The following is a 16976-nucleotide window of genomic DNA, read 5'->3' as shown; positions in this document are numbered from 1 at the left end:
TTGTGCAGCCACAGAATCCTTTGCCCTGCGCCTCGTTCTCCTTCAGTGACTCTCAGAACAAGGCTCCAGGCAAAGGATTATATCACCAGAGGTAGTACAACGCCGCCACATAGGGTGCTCCTCTCACTGACCACCAATGAAAGAGGTGCCCCTTCTGGAAGTGCGGAGGGGGCCGGATAAATGGCCTCAGGGGGCCGCATGGGGCCCCCGGACCATAGTTTGGGGACCCCTGCTGTATGGAATCTCAGAAAGACTATAACATGAGACCTTCTGGGGAGAAGCTAGGTGGCTCAGTGAACTGAGAGTCAGGCCTAGAGACAGGAGGTCCTGGCTTCCCAATCTAGCCTTAGACACTTCTTAGCTGGGCGGCCAAGTCACTTGACCCCCATGGCCTAGCCCTTCCCACTCTTTTGCCTTGGAATCAACACTCAGTATTGAGTCTAAGATGGAAGAGAAGGGTTTTAAAAAATTAAAAGGACAAGAGTAGCTTTAAAAAGCCATCCCAGTCCATATGGAGAGCAGGCTGATCTTGGTGGGAAGGCACAATGTTTGTATTCCTGTCACAGTCAAGTGACTGTCATCCACCCAGAGCATAGGCCTGTCTCCTTCTTACAAGAAGCGGTGAAGGGATCAGAGGGACGACCCTGCAAAGGTAGCTAGGGGGGTGCAGAGTAGAAGGATGTCTCTCACACACACAGAGGAAGATGGGAAAGAGACAACCAAGCATATACATGGGGCTCCCAAACAAATCGGAGGCCCTTCCCAAAGAAGAAGGAGATTGTTGCTCTAAGAGAAAGCAGCTGGCTGGCTGTCCTCTAAGGAATAATCTAGAAAGCCACAGAAGATCGCAGATGAGTGATCGCTCAATAAAGGTTACACAAAGAGGCCAAGAGCAGCGGAGCTTTGTGATTCACTGCTTGGGAGAACTGAGGCAGCTCTTTATTGACCTTCTATTAACAATACAGAAGGCTGTTGTCTTCCCAAGGACCTTTTTCGAGGCATAAGGGAGAACCTCCCAGGACTGATCCAAATGGATGACTATCACTTGCTTCTGGTGATTCATATGGGCACCAACGATGCTTCCAGAAGAAATTTACAAATATTGCCAAAGATGACAAAAGCTTGGGCAAGAAACTAAAGACTGTAGACACAGGTTGTGTTTTCCTCACTGATCCCCATTGAGAGCAAGGGGGGAAGTAGAGGAAATTTATTTGGGAAAGGAATAGTTGGCTAAGCAGAGGACAGGTGACAATGGAGTTGGGAATTTGTGGGCCTCAGCCTAAGATCCATGGGATGACAGGCAGGTGATGGCTCATACGTAAGAAAGGCCAGTAAGAACGCATTGGTCAAGTGGCTTGCAAGTCAAAGGGAAGAGGCTTTAAAGTAAAAGGCAGAGAGCAGCTATTGGCTCAGCAGATTGAAAACCAGGCCTAGAGATGGGAGGTCCTGGGTTCAAATATGACTTCAGACACTTCCTAGATGTGTAACCCTGGGCAAGCCCCTTCACCCCCATTTCTTAGCCCTTCCCACTCTTCTGCCTTGGAACCAATACACAATGTTGATTCTAAGATGGAAAGTAAGGGTTTCTAAAACAATAAAATAAAAGGCAGAAGAAGGGAAAAAACCGCCAATGGCTATCCACCAAGGGGACATACAGAAGACAACAGTGATAATGAAGGAGGGAGAATAATAGTTGAGATACCCAGAAGTTCATAGGAGGTAGAATCCCAGAAAGATGCTGGTAAAGAAAAGTCAAGTAAACCCAATAGCCTCCAATTCCTATTACAAAGGCCCAAAGTTTAGGCCATGAGTAAGAGTAATTAGAGGTGTGAAGAAAGCAAGGAGGTGAATTTGACTTCGTAGGTGTTATTGCAAAACAAGAGGGTGAAACCTTTGACTGGAAATATGGCCCTGGATGGCACAGCTTATTCAGAAGATTTAGAATAGGTAAATGGGGGGCATTGTTGTATGTTCAAAAAATATACCCATTGGAGGAAATCTAGGACCCTGAGATGGGGAAACTTGGTGGAGAACATTTGGGTGAAGGTCACCGGAGGCAGACATGAAAATTTTGTTGATCTGTCCAGAGCCCTTCAACAGGGCTAATTTAGATCAAGGTCAGTTTAGGGCAAGTTGAGTTTGAGATGAAGACACCAAGTTGGAGAGGTCCAAGAGGCAGGTGCTGAGGTGAGGTGGGACTGGATTGGGTTGAGGCTCTATGTACCGATGGAGAAACCATTTGCATAGAGATGATAACCAAACCCATGGCAACACTGATTTGACAATTCACTAATGATGATGACGATAACACTTGTAGAATTCTTATAATTTTTCTGGAAAGATGGAAGACTGTAGCATCCCAGGTATATTCTCATCTTGAAAGCATTATTAATATATTGATATTGTAACCTATGTGCTCATGTACCAGACTCATGGTCATATCATTTCTTGATCATTGTATTTCCAAATCTTCGGTCCAAAGGACTAAAGAATTCCTGGGCAGGACATTGCTTGCCACAGGGTCCTAGCTCCCCCCTTGTCAGACCACATTCCATACCAGGTCACATGTTTGATTAACCTCCTCCTCTATGATCATGTGGTTGTCAATTGAGCCAATGTTAAATCCTATGCCATGTCACATGTTCATTAGCTACCTCCCACTCCACATTCCTGGATTCTCCAATAAGATTGGGGACACGTGTAGCTCTCTCGCTCTCTAGCACCATCAGAGGAGCATGCTCGCTGGAGCCCATGTTGTTTATCTCTGTCTCTGAGTCTTTGTGTTCCTTCCCTCTCCCTCTCCCCTCTCCCCTCCCTCCCTCTCCCTCTCCCTTCTCTCTTCTCCCTCCCTCCCCCCCTCTCTCCCCCTCCTCCCCCCATCTTCACTCATTTTCCCTCAGTTTCCAATTCTCTTTCTCAGGTGTCCACCCACGAGTATATTAATGTGCAGACGCAGAAAGGCACCAAGACCGTTAGTCCTTACCATCTGCCCTGTGATTACACCCTCAGGTGCTCCAGGCATTGACACCTGTCCTACTGATATACTCTAAGCATTGCTGGGCTTTTCCATCTACCTAGCAGATAAACTCTCCCTTAAATGTTGTTCTCCACCACTTGGGAAGTGAGCTCCTTGAGAACAGGGACTGTTTTGCTCTTCAATTCCTCAGAGCTTAGCAAACAGGAAGTGCCTGCTAAATAAATGCTTTTTCATTCATTCATTCATTCATTCATTCATTCATTCATTCATTCATTCATTCTGTGATTCATCCTGTTAAATCCTCTTACTTTATCCCTCAAGTAGAGTACTAGGTTCTTTTTATCATACCACATTGGACTAGAAGCCCAGTTGCCTGCAGCTGTAATATTCGCTTCTCTGAATTCCAAGTGGTTCCACATATGGCTGGCTAGTAGACCAGAAGGTCCAACTCACCTGCCACAGTAATAAGGGCCGAGGTGCTGACTTGTCCTTTCTCATTGGTGGCTTTACACTTGTAGATCCCTTCATCATCCTTCTTAGCTCGTTCAATAACCAGGGTGTTGTTCTCCAAGGAGATTCCTGCAACAAGGATCAGCCCCTAAGTAAGTGGAAGGTCAACGCTTCTTGAGGGGCTCCACTCAAGTGGAGATCCTGCCAACTGGAAGGGCGTTCCCAGGATGGAGTAGCCATAGTGAAGCTTTCCTCTCTCCAGTTCCCGACCCCCGATCTTAGCCCTCTCACAGAGATAGCTTTCTCTCCCCAATCTGGCTGATCTGGTCTTGACTTCAGCAGTTTGGCTACAAAGGGAGCTTTGTGGCCATAATCGGAAAATGGTCAAGAGTCACTCGAGAAGCTCAAGGACCTCACAAAGGCTGCTGACACATTCAGCTGGGTCTTTGGCACTCATCGTAGTAATTACACTAATGGACATATCTATCAGTTGACCTGTGTGGGCCTGAGATCTTCCCAACCACCCCCCAGAGTAGGGAAGATAAAGATTCTTACTCTGACTCCACAGATGAGGGAATTTGGGTCCATATCAGCTCAAATGAGCCACAGAAGCCAGCTACTCCAATTCCCTCATTTTGCAGAGGAGGAAAGTGGGGCTTGCCCTGGGTCACACATAGGATCCTAGATCTAGAGCTAAAAGGAATTTCAGAGATCATCTAGTCCAATTCTCTCATTTTACTGAAGACTGAGACCCTACAGGATTTAACCAAGGCCACATAACACTTTATTCTACACCTCCTTGGTGTAGAGTGGGTAGAGCATTGAGCCTATTGTCAGGAAGACAATTCAACTTTCAAATCCAACCTTAGGCACTTCCTAACTGTGTGACCCTGGGCAAGTCACTTAACCATGTTTGCCTCAGTTTTGTCCTCTGTAAAATGAGCCAGAGGGGAAATGGCAAACCCCTCCAGTATATTTGCCAAGAAAAAAACTCTGAATGGGGTCACTGAGAGACAACACTTCTTTTCTGCACTTAACACGTAATATTATATACATAATCATTATCTGTGTATCTTCTCCTGCTAGACTTTCAAATTTATATTCCATAAAGACAGAGATCTGGTCTTATCTGACCTTCAATGTCCTCCAGGGTCTACATGCAGTAGGCACTTAGCAAATGTTTGCTGCCTGAGTATCTGCTGCCCAAACACAACCATTCTGTTCTTAAGTATGACCAAACCAATATATTGTCATTCCCTTCCAGTCAGGGTCCTGGATACTTTCCTATTGCCTTTTCCAACTTGGTAGTATTCTACCCCATTAAATCTTCTTAAGGTATTTTACATATATCATCTCATTTGATCCTTACAATAACCCTGAGAGATGGCTGCTCTTACTGTTTTCATTTTATAGTTAAGGACACAGGTAAACAGAGTGAAGTGACTCACCCAGGGTGATTCAGGTAGGAAGTATCTGAGGTAGGATTTGAACATAGGTTTCCCTTACTCCAGACCAAGCATTCTAAAGGCTGTCTATGAGGTCAGGCAGTTTTGTGGGCAATACCTTACACACAGTAGGTACACAATGAATGCTTGTTGACTGACTGCCTCATTACAATAGAGCTGGCCACAATACCAAATTCTCCCAGAAAGGACCAGTGTATAACCTGGGTTTAGATTTGCTGGGAGTTCTGTTTCACAGAGCTGAGAGCAAATGATGACCTTCCACTCAATGGAACAAGGATTGTGGGATTCAGGACCAGAAAGGACCTGGAAGATTTAGGACAAATTGTACACTTTGCAGATAACTGGAGGCCAGAGAGGTTGTTTAACCCAAGATTAGGGGCAAGAGGCCAAGTTAGACTGTTATGAATGTGAGGCCTTCTGGTGCTCAGGTCCCAGAAAAACAGAGGCCCTGTATAGGATTAAGTAAACTTCTCAACCTCATTACTCAAGTTTCACACTTGAGTCCTCCCTGAAGGAGTATATGCAAACAGGGGACTCTTTTGTCCAAAGACATTGACTTGGAAGGCTGCACGAGGACCTATAGACTCACCTGAGGCTGGCAAGATGGCATTTCCATTCTTCAGCCAGGTGATGCCAGGTGTTGGAGTCCCCCCCACTTTGCACTGTAGCACAATCTTGCCACTGCTATTTACAACCAGGTCTGTGAGGTTCTCTATGACAAAAGGGGCAACTTTTTCTGCAAAGAGAGGGAATGATGAGAATGGGTTATTTTTATTAGATTATTCTTATTATTGGGGTAAGTGGGTGGCACAGTGGAGAAAGATGTGGGCCTGGAATCAGGAAAACTTGAATTCAAACATGCCAAAGACAGTAGCTGTGTGTAACCCTGGGCAAATCATTTCACTTCTGTCTGCCTCAGTTTTCCTAACTATAAAAAAGGGACTAAAAACAGCACCTGCCTCCCAGGGTTATAGTAGTAAGGATCAAACAAAATGATCATTGCAAAGCAGTTAGCACAGTGTCTGGCCCAAAGTAGGCACTATATAAATGTTATCTATTACTAATTATAATGATTAATAATTATAATGAATAACAATAGCACCCAGCACTTAGATAATATTCATAAAAATTATCTCATTTTAGGCACTTAAGAAACATTTTAACCCTCACCTTCTGTCTTAGAAATGATACTAGCATTGGTTCCAAGGCAGAAGAGCAGGAAGGGCTAGGCAGTGGGGGTTAAGTGATTTGCCCAGGGTCACCCAGCTAGGAAGGATCTGAGGCCAGATTTGAACCCAGGACCTCCTGTTTCTAGGCCTGTCTCTCAATCCACTGAGCCCCCTAGTTCCCCATGGCTTGCCCTTTTGGATACCTTTTCCCCTTTCCATTCATTTAGGGAGTTTCCTAGGAGAAAATCTCCTTTTACAAACACAGATCATTTTATATACCTTATCTCATTTGATCCTCATGACCATCCCGAGAGATGGCTGCTCTTATTATTCCCATTTTACAGTTAAGGAAACTGAGGTAAATGGGGTGAAGCCACTTGCCCAGGGCCACACAGCTAGGAAGTAGTGGAGGCCAGATTTGAACCCTAACCCAGATCCTCCTGACTTTTGGCCTGGCTCTCAATCCACTGAGCCTCCTAGCCGCCCCACCTTGTTGAATGAGTAGTTGCACCCCTGCAAATCATTGCCAACATTTGGTTCTTCTGAGAAAGCTACCCATTCAAAATGCTCAGTGATCGGGGACCACCTGTCCGCCAATACCAGGGTTTGGAGAAGGTGGCTGGGCTAGGAGATCCTGGGGCTAAGAGAATACTAACAAGAATGGTGGCTAGCCTGTAAGAGGCTGCAAAAGCCACACAGCCCAAAGTAGAAGAGCAGAAATGCACGCTTTTCAGACCACAATACAATAAAAATTACCTTCAGATGAAAGGAGGACTCAAATCTAATTAGAAACCAATAATCTTACCCTGAAGAACGAATGGGTCAAAGAACAAATCACAGAAACAATCAATAACTTCCGTAAAGAAAGCGACAGTAAGGGCAGAATTTATAGGATGTGGCCAAAGTGGCACTAGGGGGAAATTTCTATCTCTAAACACTTACATCAATAAAATAGAGAAAGAGCAGATAAGGATGGTTGGCATTTATAGACCCCTTTGAGGTTTGCGTATATTATATCATTGGATTTTTACAACCACCTGGGAGGCAGCTGGGTGGCTCAGTGGATGGAGAGCCGGGCCTAGAGATAGCAGGTCCTGGGTTCCAATCTGGTCTCAGACACTTCCTAGCTGAGTGACCCTGGGCGAGTCACTTAAGCCCCACTGCCTAGCCCTTACTGCTCTTCCATCTTAGAACCAACAATTATTATTGATTCTAAGATGGAAGGTAAGGAATAAAAATTATATTATTATTTAAGCATTATAGGAATAGAATATTAAATAAGAAAGAGAAGCTCCTTGAGGGCAAAGACTTGACTTTCTATTTGTGTCCCCAGGACACCACGCTTAACCAGTACGTTCATCCCTCAGCTTCATTTCATAGATGAAGAAACTGAGGCTTGCAGAGGTTAGTCACTGCTGGACTAGTAAGTGTCTGAGGCAGGATGTAAACCCGGGTCTTCCTGACCCCACCTCCAGAGGGGCCCTCAAAGTTCACGCAGCCCCCACCCATTTTACAGATGGAGGCACGGAAGCCAAAGCCAGGTCCCAGGGGTTACCCTCTCCTGGGGGAAGGTCGAGCCCGTGAGCAGGCTATGGGGCTCAGTGAGCCCAGGCTCTCACCTCTGGTAAGGAGCCAAGCCGACCTCTCCAGCACGGCTGTGGTGTTCCTCTGGTTCCAGGCCTTGCACTTGTAGTGCCCTCCATGCTGGTGGGACACGTTGCGAATCAGCAGTGTCAAGGAGATGGAGTACTTGTTCACTCGCCTCTCGGTGGATGAGGCTGGAACCCTTTGCCCAAATGGATTGAACCAAGCTAGGCCGTCGTAGACGTATCTGGCCACTCTACAGGTGAGCTGTGCGTCGTGGCCCTCAATCGCCAACACCTGACGGTGGGTTTCCAAGTGGCCTGGCACGTCTGGAAGAAAGGAGACACACCTTCGTTGGCTGCCAGAAGCCGTCCCTGAACGTTCCCAGGGAGCCTCCTTACCTCAGGATGAAGTCCAGGAAGGAGAGCTCCCACCTCCTCAGCCAGTGTGTCCTTGTCCACAAGCTAAGCACTCAGAGTTCCTTCTAAAGCGAGAACTCAAGGGCTTCTGCACTCTGATCACTCTGCTCTGGCCCCTTTCATGGTCCCCAAAATGGGGCGCCAAGTGTGAGCTGGCTGAGGCAGGGGCCAGAGAGGCTGGTTAGCTTTCTTGGCCCCCAGATCTCAGTCTGCCTTGGTTTTCTCGACTGTAAAATGAGGATGGTGACAGCAGCTACCTCTCCGGGGTATGATGAAGACCCAATTTGTGACGCGCTTAGCACAGCTCATTATTGTGGCGCCCTGTGTGGATCAACTTTGGCATTTTTTCACTTCCATACACCTTTTATTTTTTTAAACCCTTTCCTTTAGTTTTAGAATCAGTACTGCATGTTGGCTCCAAGGCAGATGAGCGGGAAGGGCTAGGCAATGGGGGCGACGTGACTTGCCCAGGGTCACCCAGAGAGGAAATGTCTGATGCCGAATTTGAACTCGGGACCTCCCTTCTCTAGGCCTGGCTCTTGCCATCTGGCTGCTCTTTTATGGGTTTCAAAAAGTGAAATAAAAAATGGAGTGGCTCCAAACTGCCCCAGGGTGACATTAATTGGGGAGGGACAGATAGCAGGCTAGGGACAAAGATGATGAGTCAGAATGAAGATTTTTACTTCCAAGGCATTTGTTAACAGATGCATTCATTTCATGCCTAGGATTTCTAGTAAAGTTCTTTACAAATCACCTGAGTCTCCCAACAACCCTGGGAGGGAGGTGCTGTCATTTATCCCCATTTAACAGACAGGGAAACTGAGGAAGGCAGGGGCGATGTGATTTGTCCCCACAGCTAGTAAGTGTTGGAGGCAGAATTCTAACTCGGCAATGCCCAATGGAGCGGGTGGTCCTATGAAAAACATACACAGCACCATTTCTGTGGCTGCCTACAAACTCCTCCCCTTCCAGCCCAGGTTGGCATGATTTTTTAACTGCCAATATTTATCTCCATCATGGCCGCCTCCTGAACCATCGCATCTACAATGCAAAACACAGCTGCTGTGTTTGCTTATTGGCACTGACAGGTTCCAGAATCTCTGCTGGCTTTATCTAATCTCCTCAGCTCCCAAACACCGGGTGGTTCACAGTGAAGGCTTCACGGAACCCACCCTCATACTGGCGCAGAGCCAGTGGAACCTGCTGTGGGGCCGCTGGTCTCTGGTGCCGGTGCTGCCAATGGCCCTGGTGAGGGTGCCAGCCTTACCCTCCCCAATCCAGGGCCAGCCTCGCTGGAAACAGAATACAGCAGGCCAGGCATCAAAGAGACGGGGAACGGAGGAGGTGGGGAGCAGGCTGTGACTTTTTAAGCAAAGGCCAAATGGAAGGCACCCTCTGTTCTGTGTGTGATGGCACTCCAGGAACTTCAAAGGCAGCCTGGTGAATCCTCGCCAGAGGCGTATGGATAGCACTGAGCAGCTCGTGAACTGCGAGATAAAGAGCAGAGGCCCTCGGGCAGCTCTCCGGCTATGCCCCTCCTTTGTGCCATCTTCCCCAGAGAAGCTGGGGCCCTGCCCAGAGCATTCACTGGGCAGCCAGTGGGGAAAGAGATGCACCAGGTGCACAAGATGGCCCAGGGCTTCTGGGGCTGGGAGGCTCAGGCTCACCTTAGCTAAGTGGTAACCGACAAATCACTAGGCAGGATGCTAAGGGTCCCCCGAGACGGCTCGAGGCTTACAACGGCCCAGGGAGAATCTTCCTGAAGGGCACAGGCCTTAACCCCTGTCTCATATCACTGGCCATAAAAAAGAAACCCAATAATAACTCAGACAAGCTCAGTGACAAAGACATTAAGAACCCAATATTAAACACATGTTTCTCATTAGAGGTAGAGAGCGTGAGTGTGCATACGTGTGCATGTGTGCGTGTGTGTGTGTGTGTGTGTGTGTGTGTGTGAGAGAGAGACAGAGAGGGGTGGGTGGGGGTGGAGGAGGAAGACTGTGATACTCAGCATGTGGGTGCCCCTAAAAGATTCAGACACAAAGGGAATCCTTCAAAAGAAATAGCTTTTTTCTTGCGAATCAGAAACACGCTCCATCTCCAGGGGTGTGGGGCATGTGCCTCTTTCTAACTAAGCACAGGGTTCTGTAGATGGGAGAGCTGCCATATTTCTGCCCATCTTTTCCTCTCCAGGATTTTTTGGTGCTCCCAAGATATGGTCCTAGGTCTATGGCTAGAAGGGGCCTCAGAAGCCATGTAACCCAAAGCTGCCCTCACTTTATAGAGGAAGAAACTGAGGCCCAGAGAGGGGAGGGGATTTGCCCCAGGTCATGCAGGTAGTAAACAGAGGCAAGATTTAAAGCTAGGCCCTCTGCCTCTAAAGCCAGTGCTATTTTTATCTCATGTCCATGTTGTTAAACCTATGGTATATGTGCCAGAGTGGGCTGCTCCTCTGCCCCTCTCCATGGGCCTGAGGACATTTCTCCCATCACCTGTCCCTCTTCCCAGCAGCCCAATGGGAAGACTTCCTCCCTCCCCTGTCTGGGGTAAGGCAGGGGGATCACATGTGGCATGAAGATTTCAGTTTGGGCACTCAGTCTCTAAAAGGTTTGCCATCACTGCCCTAGGTCATGATCACTTATTTAAATTTGAAAAGGAGAGAAAAGGAACTTTCCTGAATTAGGTAGGAAAGATCCAGGTCTGTTCAGATCTGCTTCCTGGATCCCATGAGCTAAAAGGGAACTCAGGATGTGATAGAATTTGTTCACGTGACTCACACTGGATATGCCCTGGGACATGTGCCCATCTCTTCTTTATTTTAACCCTTACTTTCAGTTTTAGACTCAATACTGTGTATTGGTTCCAAGGCACAAGGCACAAGAGAGGTAAGGACCAGACAATGGGGGTTAAGTAACTTGGTCAGGGTAACACAGCTAGAAAATGTCTGAGGCCAAATTGGAACCCAGCCCCTCCGATCTCCAGACCTGGCTCTCTATCCACTGATCCACCTAGCTGTTCCCCTGTAAGAGTCTAAAAAAAAACACCAACTATGAGGAATAAGGGGCAAAAATCTTCCCCAGATGCCCCTTAGCTTTTAATGAGGTAAAGGAATCAAATAAGTGAGTATGATGCTTTTGTGCCTTGTTCCCTGCCAGGCCCTAATTCTGCCATCTATGGCCCTTCCTCTTTTTTTAAACCCTTACTTTCCATCTTAGAATCAATACCAGGTATCAGTTACAAAGCAGAAGAGCAGTAAGGGTTAAGTGACTTGCACAGTCATACAACTAGAAAGTATCTGAGGCCAGATTTGAACCCAGGATCTCCCATCTCTAGGCCTGGTTCTCTACCTACTGAGCCACCCACTTGCCTCTGTGCCCACCTCTTCTAATCCCAGCTGTTCATTCCCATGCAGGGACCCCAGAGTCATAAGCACAAGAAAGGATCCCACCAGCAGGAGCCACTTGGGCTTAATCTTAAGCTATGGGGTATTCTCAGTTCCTAACAGGGCAGGACTTCCCATGAGCCACAGGCCTTTCATATTAGCCCCCCAAAGGGGGTGCCCTGGGCCTTTGTTACCTAGGCTCCCTCTCCTCTGCTCCCCAACAAGGCTGTGCAGTCTCGCCTGAAGAGACAGCAGCCATCAGAAGAAAGCAGAAATGAAGGCTGGCTCCATTTGTATTTACAAGGAAATAATTGGTTTTCATTTCCTGGGCTTTGCTGGGAGATTGGCTTAATTGAAAACTTCTGCCACCACCAGATTTCTGTCTCAAACCCTGTCAGGACGGCCCTGCTAACTCTCAGGTGGGCGGGCGAGGAGATGGGCTGAGACGACCCAGACCCTTCTCTCTGTGCCCTGTAAACATGTCAAGAGTGTGCAAAGGGATGGAAGCAAGTGTTGGATAAATGGGAGATCCATAAAGTGTCAAGAGATGGGGGGGGGCGCAGAGGAGGGAGAAGGGGGCCACCTTCTCAGCTAAGGCCTGGAAAAGAATAAGATGAAGACCAGTTGGCTTGCCTTTCTCCCCCTTGTTCCTGGGGGCCAGCCTTCGGAGGGAAGAGCCAGGGTAAGCCTGATGGGAGGTGCTGGGGAGCTGACAATAGCAAACTGGTATGGACCATGTCACTCAGTCCTGGGGGCCCCCAATTGGAGATGGGCCAAGAGGGAGTCATGAGGAAGAGGGGAATGAATGAGGTAATGCCTTTCGTCAGCCCTGGGAAGAACGGGCTTCCCACATGACTGGCTGGCACGTGTGGGCCAGGCTAGACCCTGTCACCTCAGGGAAACACCACAGGACGTAGCATTTCTCTACTATGGATAAGCCCTTGAGTATGGATATGCTTGTTATTGCTCTTCACTCATTTTCCCAGTAGGACCCAACTCTTGGTGATGCTGTTAGGGGTTTTCTTGGCAGAGATACTGGAGTGGTGTGCCATTTCCTTCTCCGGTTCATTTGACAGAGAAGGAAACTGAGGCAGCAAGGGTCTGAGCCAATGTCTTCCTGAGTCCAGTGCATCAGCACCCAGCTTTCTCTCTTCATATATTGCATATCTATATGCACATTTCTATATTCGCTGTGCTGAGCACTTTACAAATATGATCTCATTTGATCGGCACAACAACCCTAAAGGATAGGGGCATATTATGCCTATGATCACAGGTACTATTAGTGTATGTCATCATTCTCCATTTTACAATTGAGGAAACTGAGGCACACAGGGTTAAGTGACTTGCCCAGGATCACACAGGTAGAAGTGCCTGAGGTCAGATTTGAACTCTAGGCCTGGAACTCTGTGTGCTGTGCCACAATCTGTCTCTATGATGGATTGGGAATCAGAGACCCTGAGTTCAAATCCCAACTATGTATCCCTCCAACCCTCTTGCTATGTGACTTGGGGCAAACCCCTTCCCCTTCCTGGGCCTCAGTTTCCTTCTCTGTCAAACGAGGGGTTTGGATTACATGGTCTCCCAAGGTCTCTTCTAGGTCTAGTCACCTTGATGGACCTCTGTTTCTGTAATCATTTTAAAGAAAATGAGGACTGAGCTGGGGTGGACCTCAGTTTCTTCAGCTATAAAATGGGAATGCCTCCCCTGCTTACTGTAAAGGATGACAAGGAAGACTGAGTGACCCAAGCTACATAAAGGGCATTGTCTTAACAACATGACTGAGTCACCGGATCATAGGACCATTTAAGACTGGTATACCAGAGCCACATCCTTGCACATCTCCCTGGAGTGACTCACGTGACCTTGGTCAAGTCTTCTAACTTCTTCAGCCTGTTTCGTCAAGTGCAAAATGAAGGAGATGGCCACTCAGATAGCCTTCTGCCCCCAACTCCCAATATGTGTCTAGTCGCAGATGTGGCAACTACAGGCCAAGTTTCCATCTGGATGCTGATGACCACAAGTTGGAGCAGGGGCAGTAGGCAGCTGGGCTTCAGGGAGGCACTGTGGCTAGGGCTATGTACTATGCATACAGAGTACATAGTTGCCAAGGCAGAAGGCTAGGCAGTGGGGGTGAAATGACTTGCCCAGGGTCACCCAGCTAGGATGTGTTTGAGGCCAGATTGGAACCAGGACCTCCTCTCTAGGGCTGATGCTCTGAGGCAGCTGAGCCCCTGACAGCCCCCAGGTGCAATCCTTTCAATGGTGGACAGAAGCTTCTGCTCTTCTCTGCCTCTCCCTCCCCTTCGTCCTCTGGAGGTAATCCTATCTGTCCTCTGTGCCTCCAAGGCTTTGTGTGGCAGAGTTGATAAGGATCACCCCCCCCCAGCTTGCCATAACACCTGCTCGCACCTGCGACCTCCAGAGTCTCCCTGCCTCTTCTTCTCGCTGGCCTGACACCAGCCTCCTGAAGCCCGCTTGCCACGCAGGGGCTCCCCGCCATGGTGGGTGGATCCCTGCTGGTAGGCATGTCCCTCTCTGGAAGGGCTCGGTAAGAGGCTGAGGGCCGGCCTGGGAATCTCCCCCTTTGCTCCTTCTTCAGCATCACTTATAAGAATGTCAGGTCGGGCCCGTCCCATCAGAAGCCCTGGGGGATGCCGCTGCTACGTACACTTCTCCATGGAGGCACGTATCTGGTTAGCCCTTCCCTGTGCCTCCCCCTCCTTCAAGCCAGCTCTCCGGCCATAACCAAACACTCCTTCAGTTCCCCGATGAGTCCACTTTTCCAAACCTTGACACAGGCTTGTTGGCACACTGCGTGCGGCCCTCTCAAATCAGGTCCCGCCTTATTTCCTCTGAAGAACTCTAACCGATGAACGAGGCGGGATTTCCTAGGTAACTGACTCAATGGGAGAGGTAGAAGCCTCCCCGCCGGAGACTGGAACTCTGTGTTCTACGAAATGGTCTTGGGCATTAGCCAAGAAGCCTAAAACGCCCCGTCCTCCTCCAGGTGGCAGGAGCCAGTCAGCCAAGCTCCAAGTCCCCAAGACACCACGCTAATCACCTGGCCTCGTCCGGGCCCGACGCCAGCCAGGCTACTTCCTCATCTGAGCCTCACCGTCCCAAGCTTGCCCCAGCGGCTGCTCATGGCAGTGCTGACCACGCTCAGGACGCTTCCATCTCCACTCTCAAAAACGTTTCGAGGATGAGGGAGGATTGACTGGAGAAAGATGGGGAGCAGAACGTGGAAGGCCAGAGCTGGGAGGGACCTACCTCGCAAGGTTATTGTAAGGAGGAAGTCAGAGAACCTGTGTTAAGAGCTCGTTCTCACTTGAAAAACTTAGCTCTGCGTTCGGGTTCCAGGGCAGAAGAGCAGTAAGGGCCAGGCAATGGGGGTGAAGGGACTTGTCAGAGGCCACACTGGAACCCAGGACCTGGGTCTCCAGGCCTGGCTCTCTAGCCACTGAGCCACCCGGCTGCCCCCGGAAGTTCTTGGGGATGAACTCCAGAAGAAGCAATATATTGTAATAAAAGGACACAGGCTTAAGACCAGAATTCACACTCCTGTTTCAAGTGACAACCTCATTTGGCTGATAAAATGTCCTCTGAGGGCCCTCCCTGGCAATTCTCGGTGGTCTGCCTGGGGCCAGGGTGACTAGGGGGCAGCTTGGCACCTCCCTTTTCACTTACCTGACACATAGACCTTCATGACTCTCTCGTCCCTGCCAACCCTGTTACAGGCGATGCAGAAGTAAACACCGGAGATTGTGCTGGAAGCAATGGTGAGCATACTCAGGGTCTGTAGAGGAGGGAGAGAAAAGGCAGGCTTGAACCCCGGTCAGTCTCCACGGGGAAATGGCCTCAAGGAAAAGCACTCACTCCGCAAGCTGTGGAGAGCAGGGAAAGGCAGCAATGAACGGAATGGGGTGCCCACCCTCTGAAAGCTCACACGCTAATGGAGGTGAGACCCTCAGCCAGTCCCGAGCAAGAGAGCATTCCAGGCTAGGCAAACACGGCATTGCCCAGTTCCCATAATTCCACAGAAACCTGCAACTCAATCAACCAATGAATCACATCCTCATTAATCATTCAAGCACTTGCTCTGTAGCAAACCTAGTTTAGGATTGTCTACCTTGTCATGGTTTGTACAGGGACAGGGAGGCAGCTCAGTGGATTGAGCACCAGGCCTCAGGGGCCTCCTAGTGAGGTGACCCTGGGCAAGTCACTTAACTGAAAGCCCTGAGGAGGGGCCTCTATTTTAGCCAGGAAGCAATCTTGGGGGGCAAGCAGTGAGGAAGTATGTTCCCAATGACTGAACCCAGAAGAACAGAGGACCTTCTCAAAAGAGGGGAGGTTGGAAGACAGGAGGATGGAATGAGGGAGCCTGAAGGACAAAGCTGACAACTGGGAGGGGGAATGACAACAAAGCCTTCTACTGGCCGATCACATGCACTTTGGGGTCAAGTCATGACTGTCCCCAGGGCAGCAGCAGGGAGATGGGTGGAAGGGAAGACGCCCCGGACAAGGTGCTGGGGGTAGGGTGGTCAAATGGAAAGAAAGTTAGGCTTGGAGCTGGGCCTGAATACTGGTTCTACCATTTCTGAGCTAGATCAGGATAACAGTGGCTCCTCAAGCTAGACCTGGAGAGCACTTTAGAGGCCATGAAGTCCAGCTTCCTTATTTTACAGAGGGGGAAACTGAGGATCAGGAAAGGAGAGTGATCTGTCCACAGTGATCCTGAACAATTTGGAGGGATCTATGAGAAAAACCACTCTCCACATCCAGAGGAAACACTGTGGGAGGAAAAACACCGAAGAAAAACAACTGCTTGAATACATGGGATGAAGGGATATGTTTGGGGAGTTAAGACTAAATGAACATCCTAGTGTAAATAACAACATGGAAATGGGTTCTGATCAAGGACACACGTAATACCCAATGAAATTGACTGTTGGCTGCAAGAAGAGTGGGTGGAGGGGAGAGAGGGAAATAATGTGATTGTTGTAACCAAGGAATAATGTTCTAAATTGACTAAATAAACTTATTCAAATGGAAAAAAACCAAGTTCTGTTTGTGATCCTGGTACATACTAGGGGACTACAGAGGATTTATTAACTCGGGATCCTCATTCACAAAAAGGACTTAATATGTATAACAGTGATGGCAAATCTTTTAGAGGGGTGGGTGATGTCCTCAGGCACACATAGAGAAGGGAAGGGGAGCAGCCCAGTCCTGCGTCCCTCTGGCTTTCTAGTAACAAACTCTGGTGAACTTTGTGCTGGGGCAACAGCAAGACCACAGAGAAGGTTTTGAGTGCTCCCTCTGGCACATGTGCCATAGGTTCACTACCATGGACCTATAATAATTGGTCAATCAGTAATGCTGGGGAAGATAGCCAAATGCAAGAATCCTTGCTCTCAAGGAGTTTGTAGCCTACTTGGGGAGAAACATCCTGGGCAAATCTAAGCATGATGAAGATCAACATAGGGGTTTATGAGGTAGTTAAACACCAAGCAGTTCGGGAGGGAA

At 48.6% G+C, this 16976-nt stretch overlaps 1 protein-coding gene across 1 annotated transcript in view; it reads right to left on the bottom strand.

The window, feature by feature from the left end:
- Positions 1–16976, bottom strand: part of LOC100017469 (vascular endothelial growth factor receptor kdr-like) — a 154856-nt gene that overhangs the window by 33150 nt on the left and 104730 nt on the right. Inside the window, exons 12-15 of the mRNA XM_007507110.3 lie at positions 15138–15246; positions 7682–7975; positions 5483–5629; positions 3431–3556 (exon numbers count right to left, since the gene is read on the bottom strand). Of these exons, the coding sequence (XP_007507172.1) occupies positions 3431–3556; positions 5483–5629; positions 7682–7975; positions 15138–15246 (676 nt within the window). The remainder of the gene's footprint in view (positions 1–3430; positions 3557–5482; positions 5630–7681; positions 7976–15137; positions 15247–16976) is intronic.

This window comes from Monodelphis domestica, chromosome X (assembly GCF_027887165.1).
Source record: "Monodelphis domestica isolate mMonDom1 chromosome X, mMonDom1.pri, whole genome shotgun sequence".
Classification (NCBI taxonomy): domain Eukaryota; kingdom Metazoa; phylum Chordata; class Mammalia; order Didelphimorphia; family Didelphidae; genus Monodelphis; species Monodelphis domestica.
This window is presented reverse-complemented; position numbering and strand designations above follow the sequence as displayed.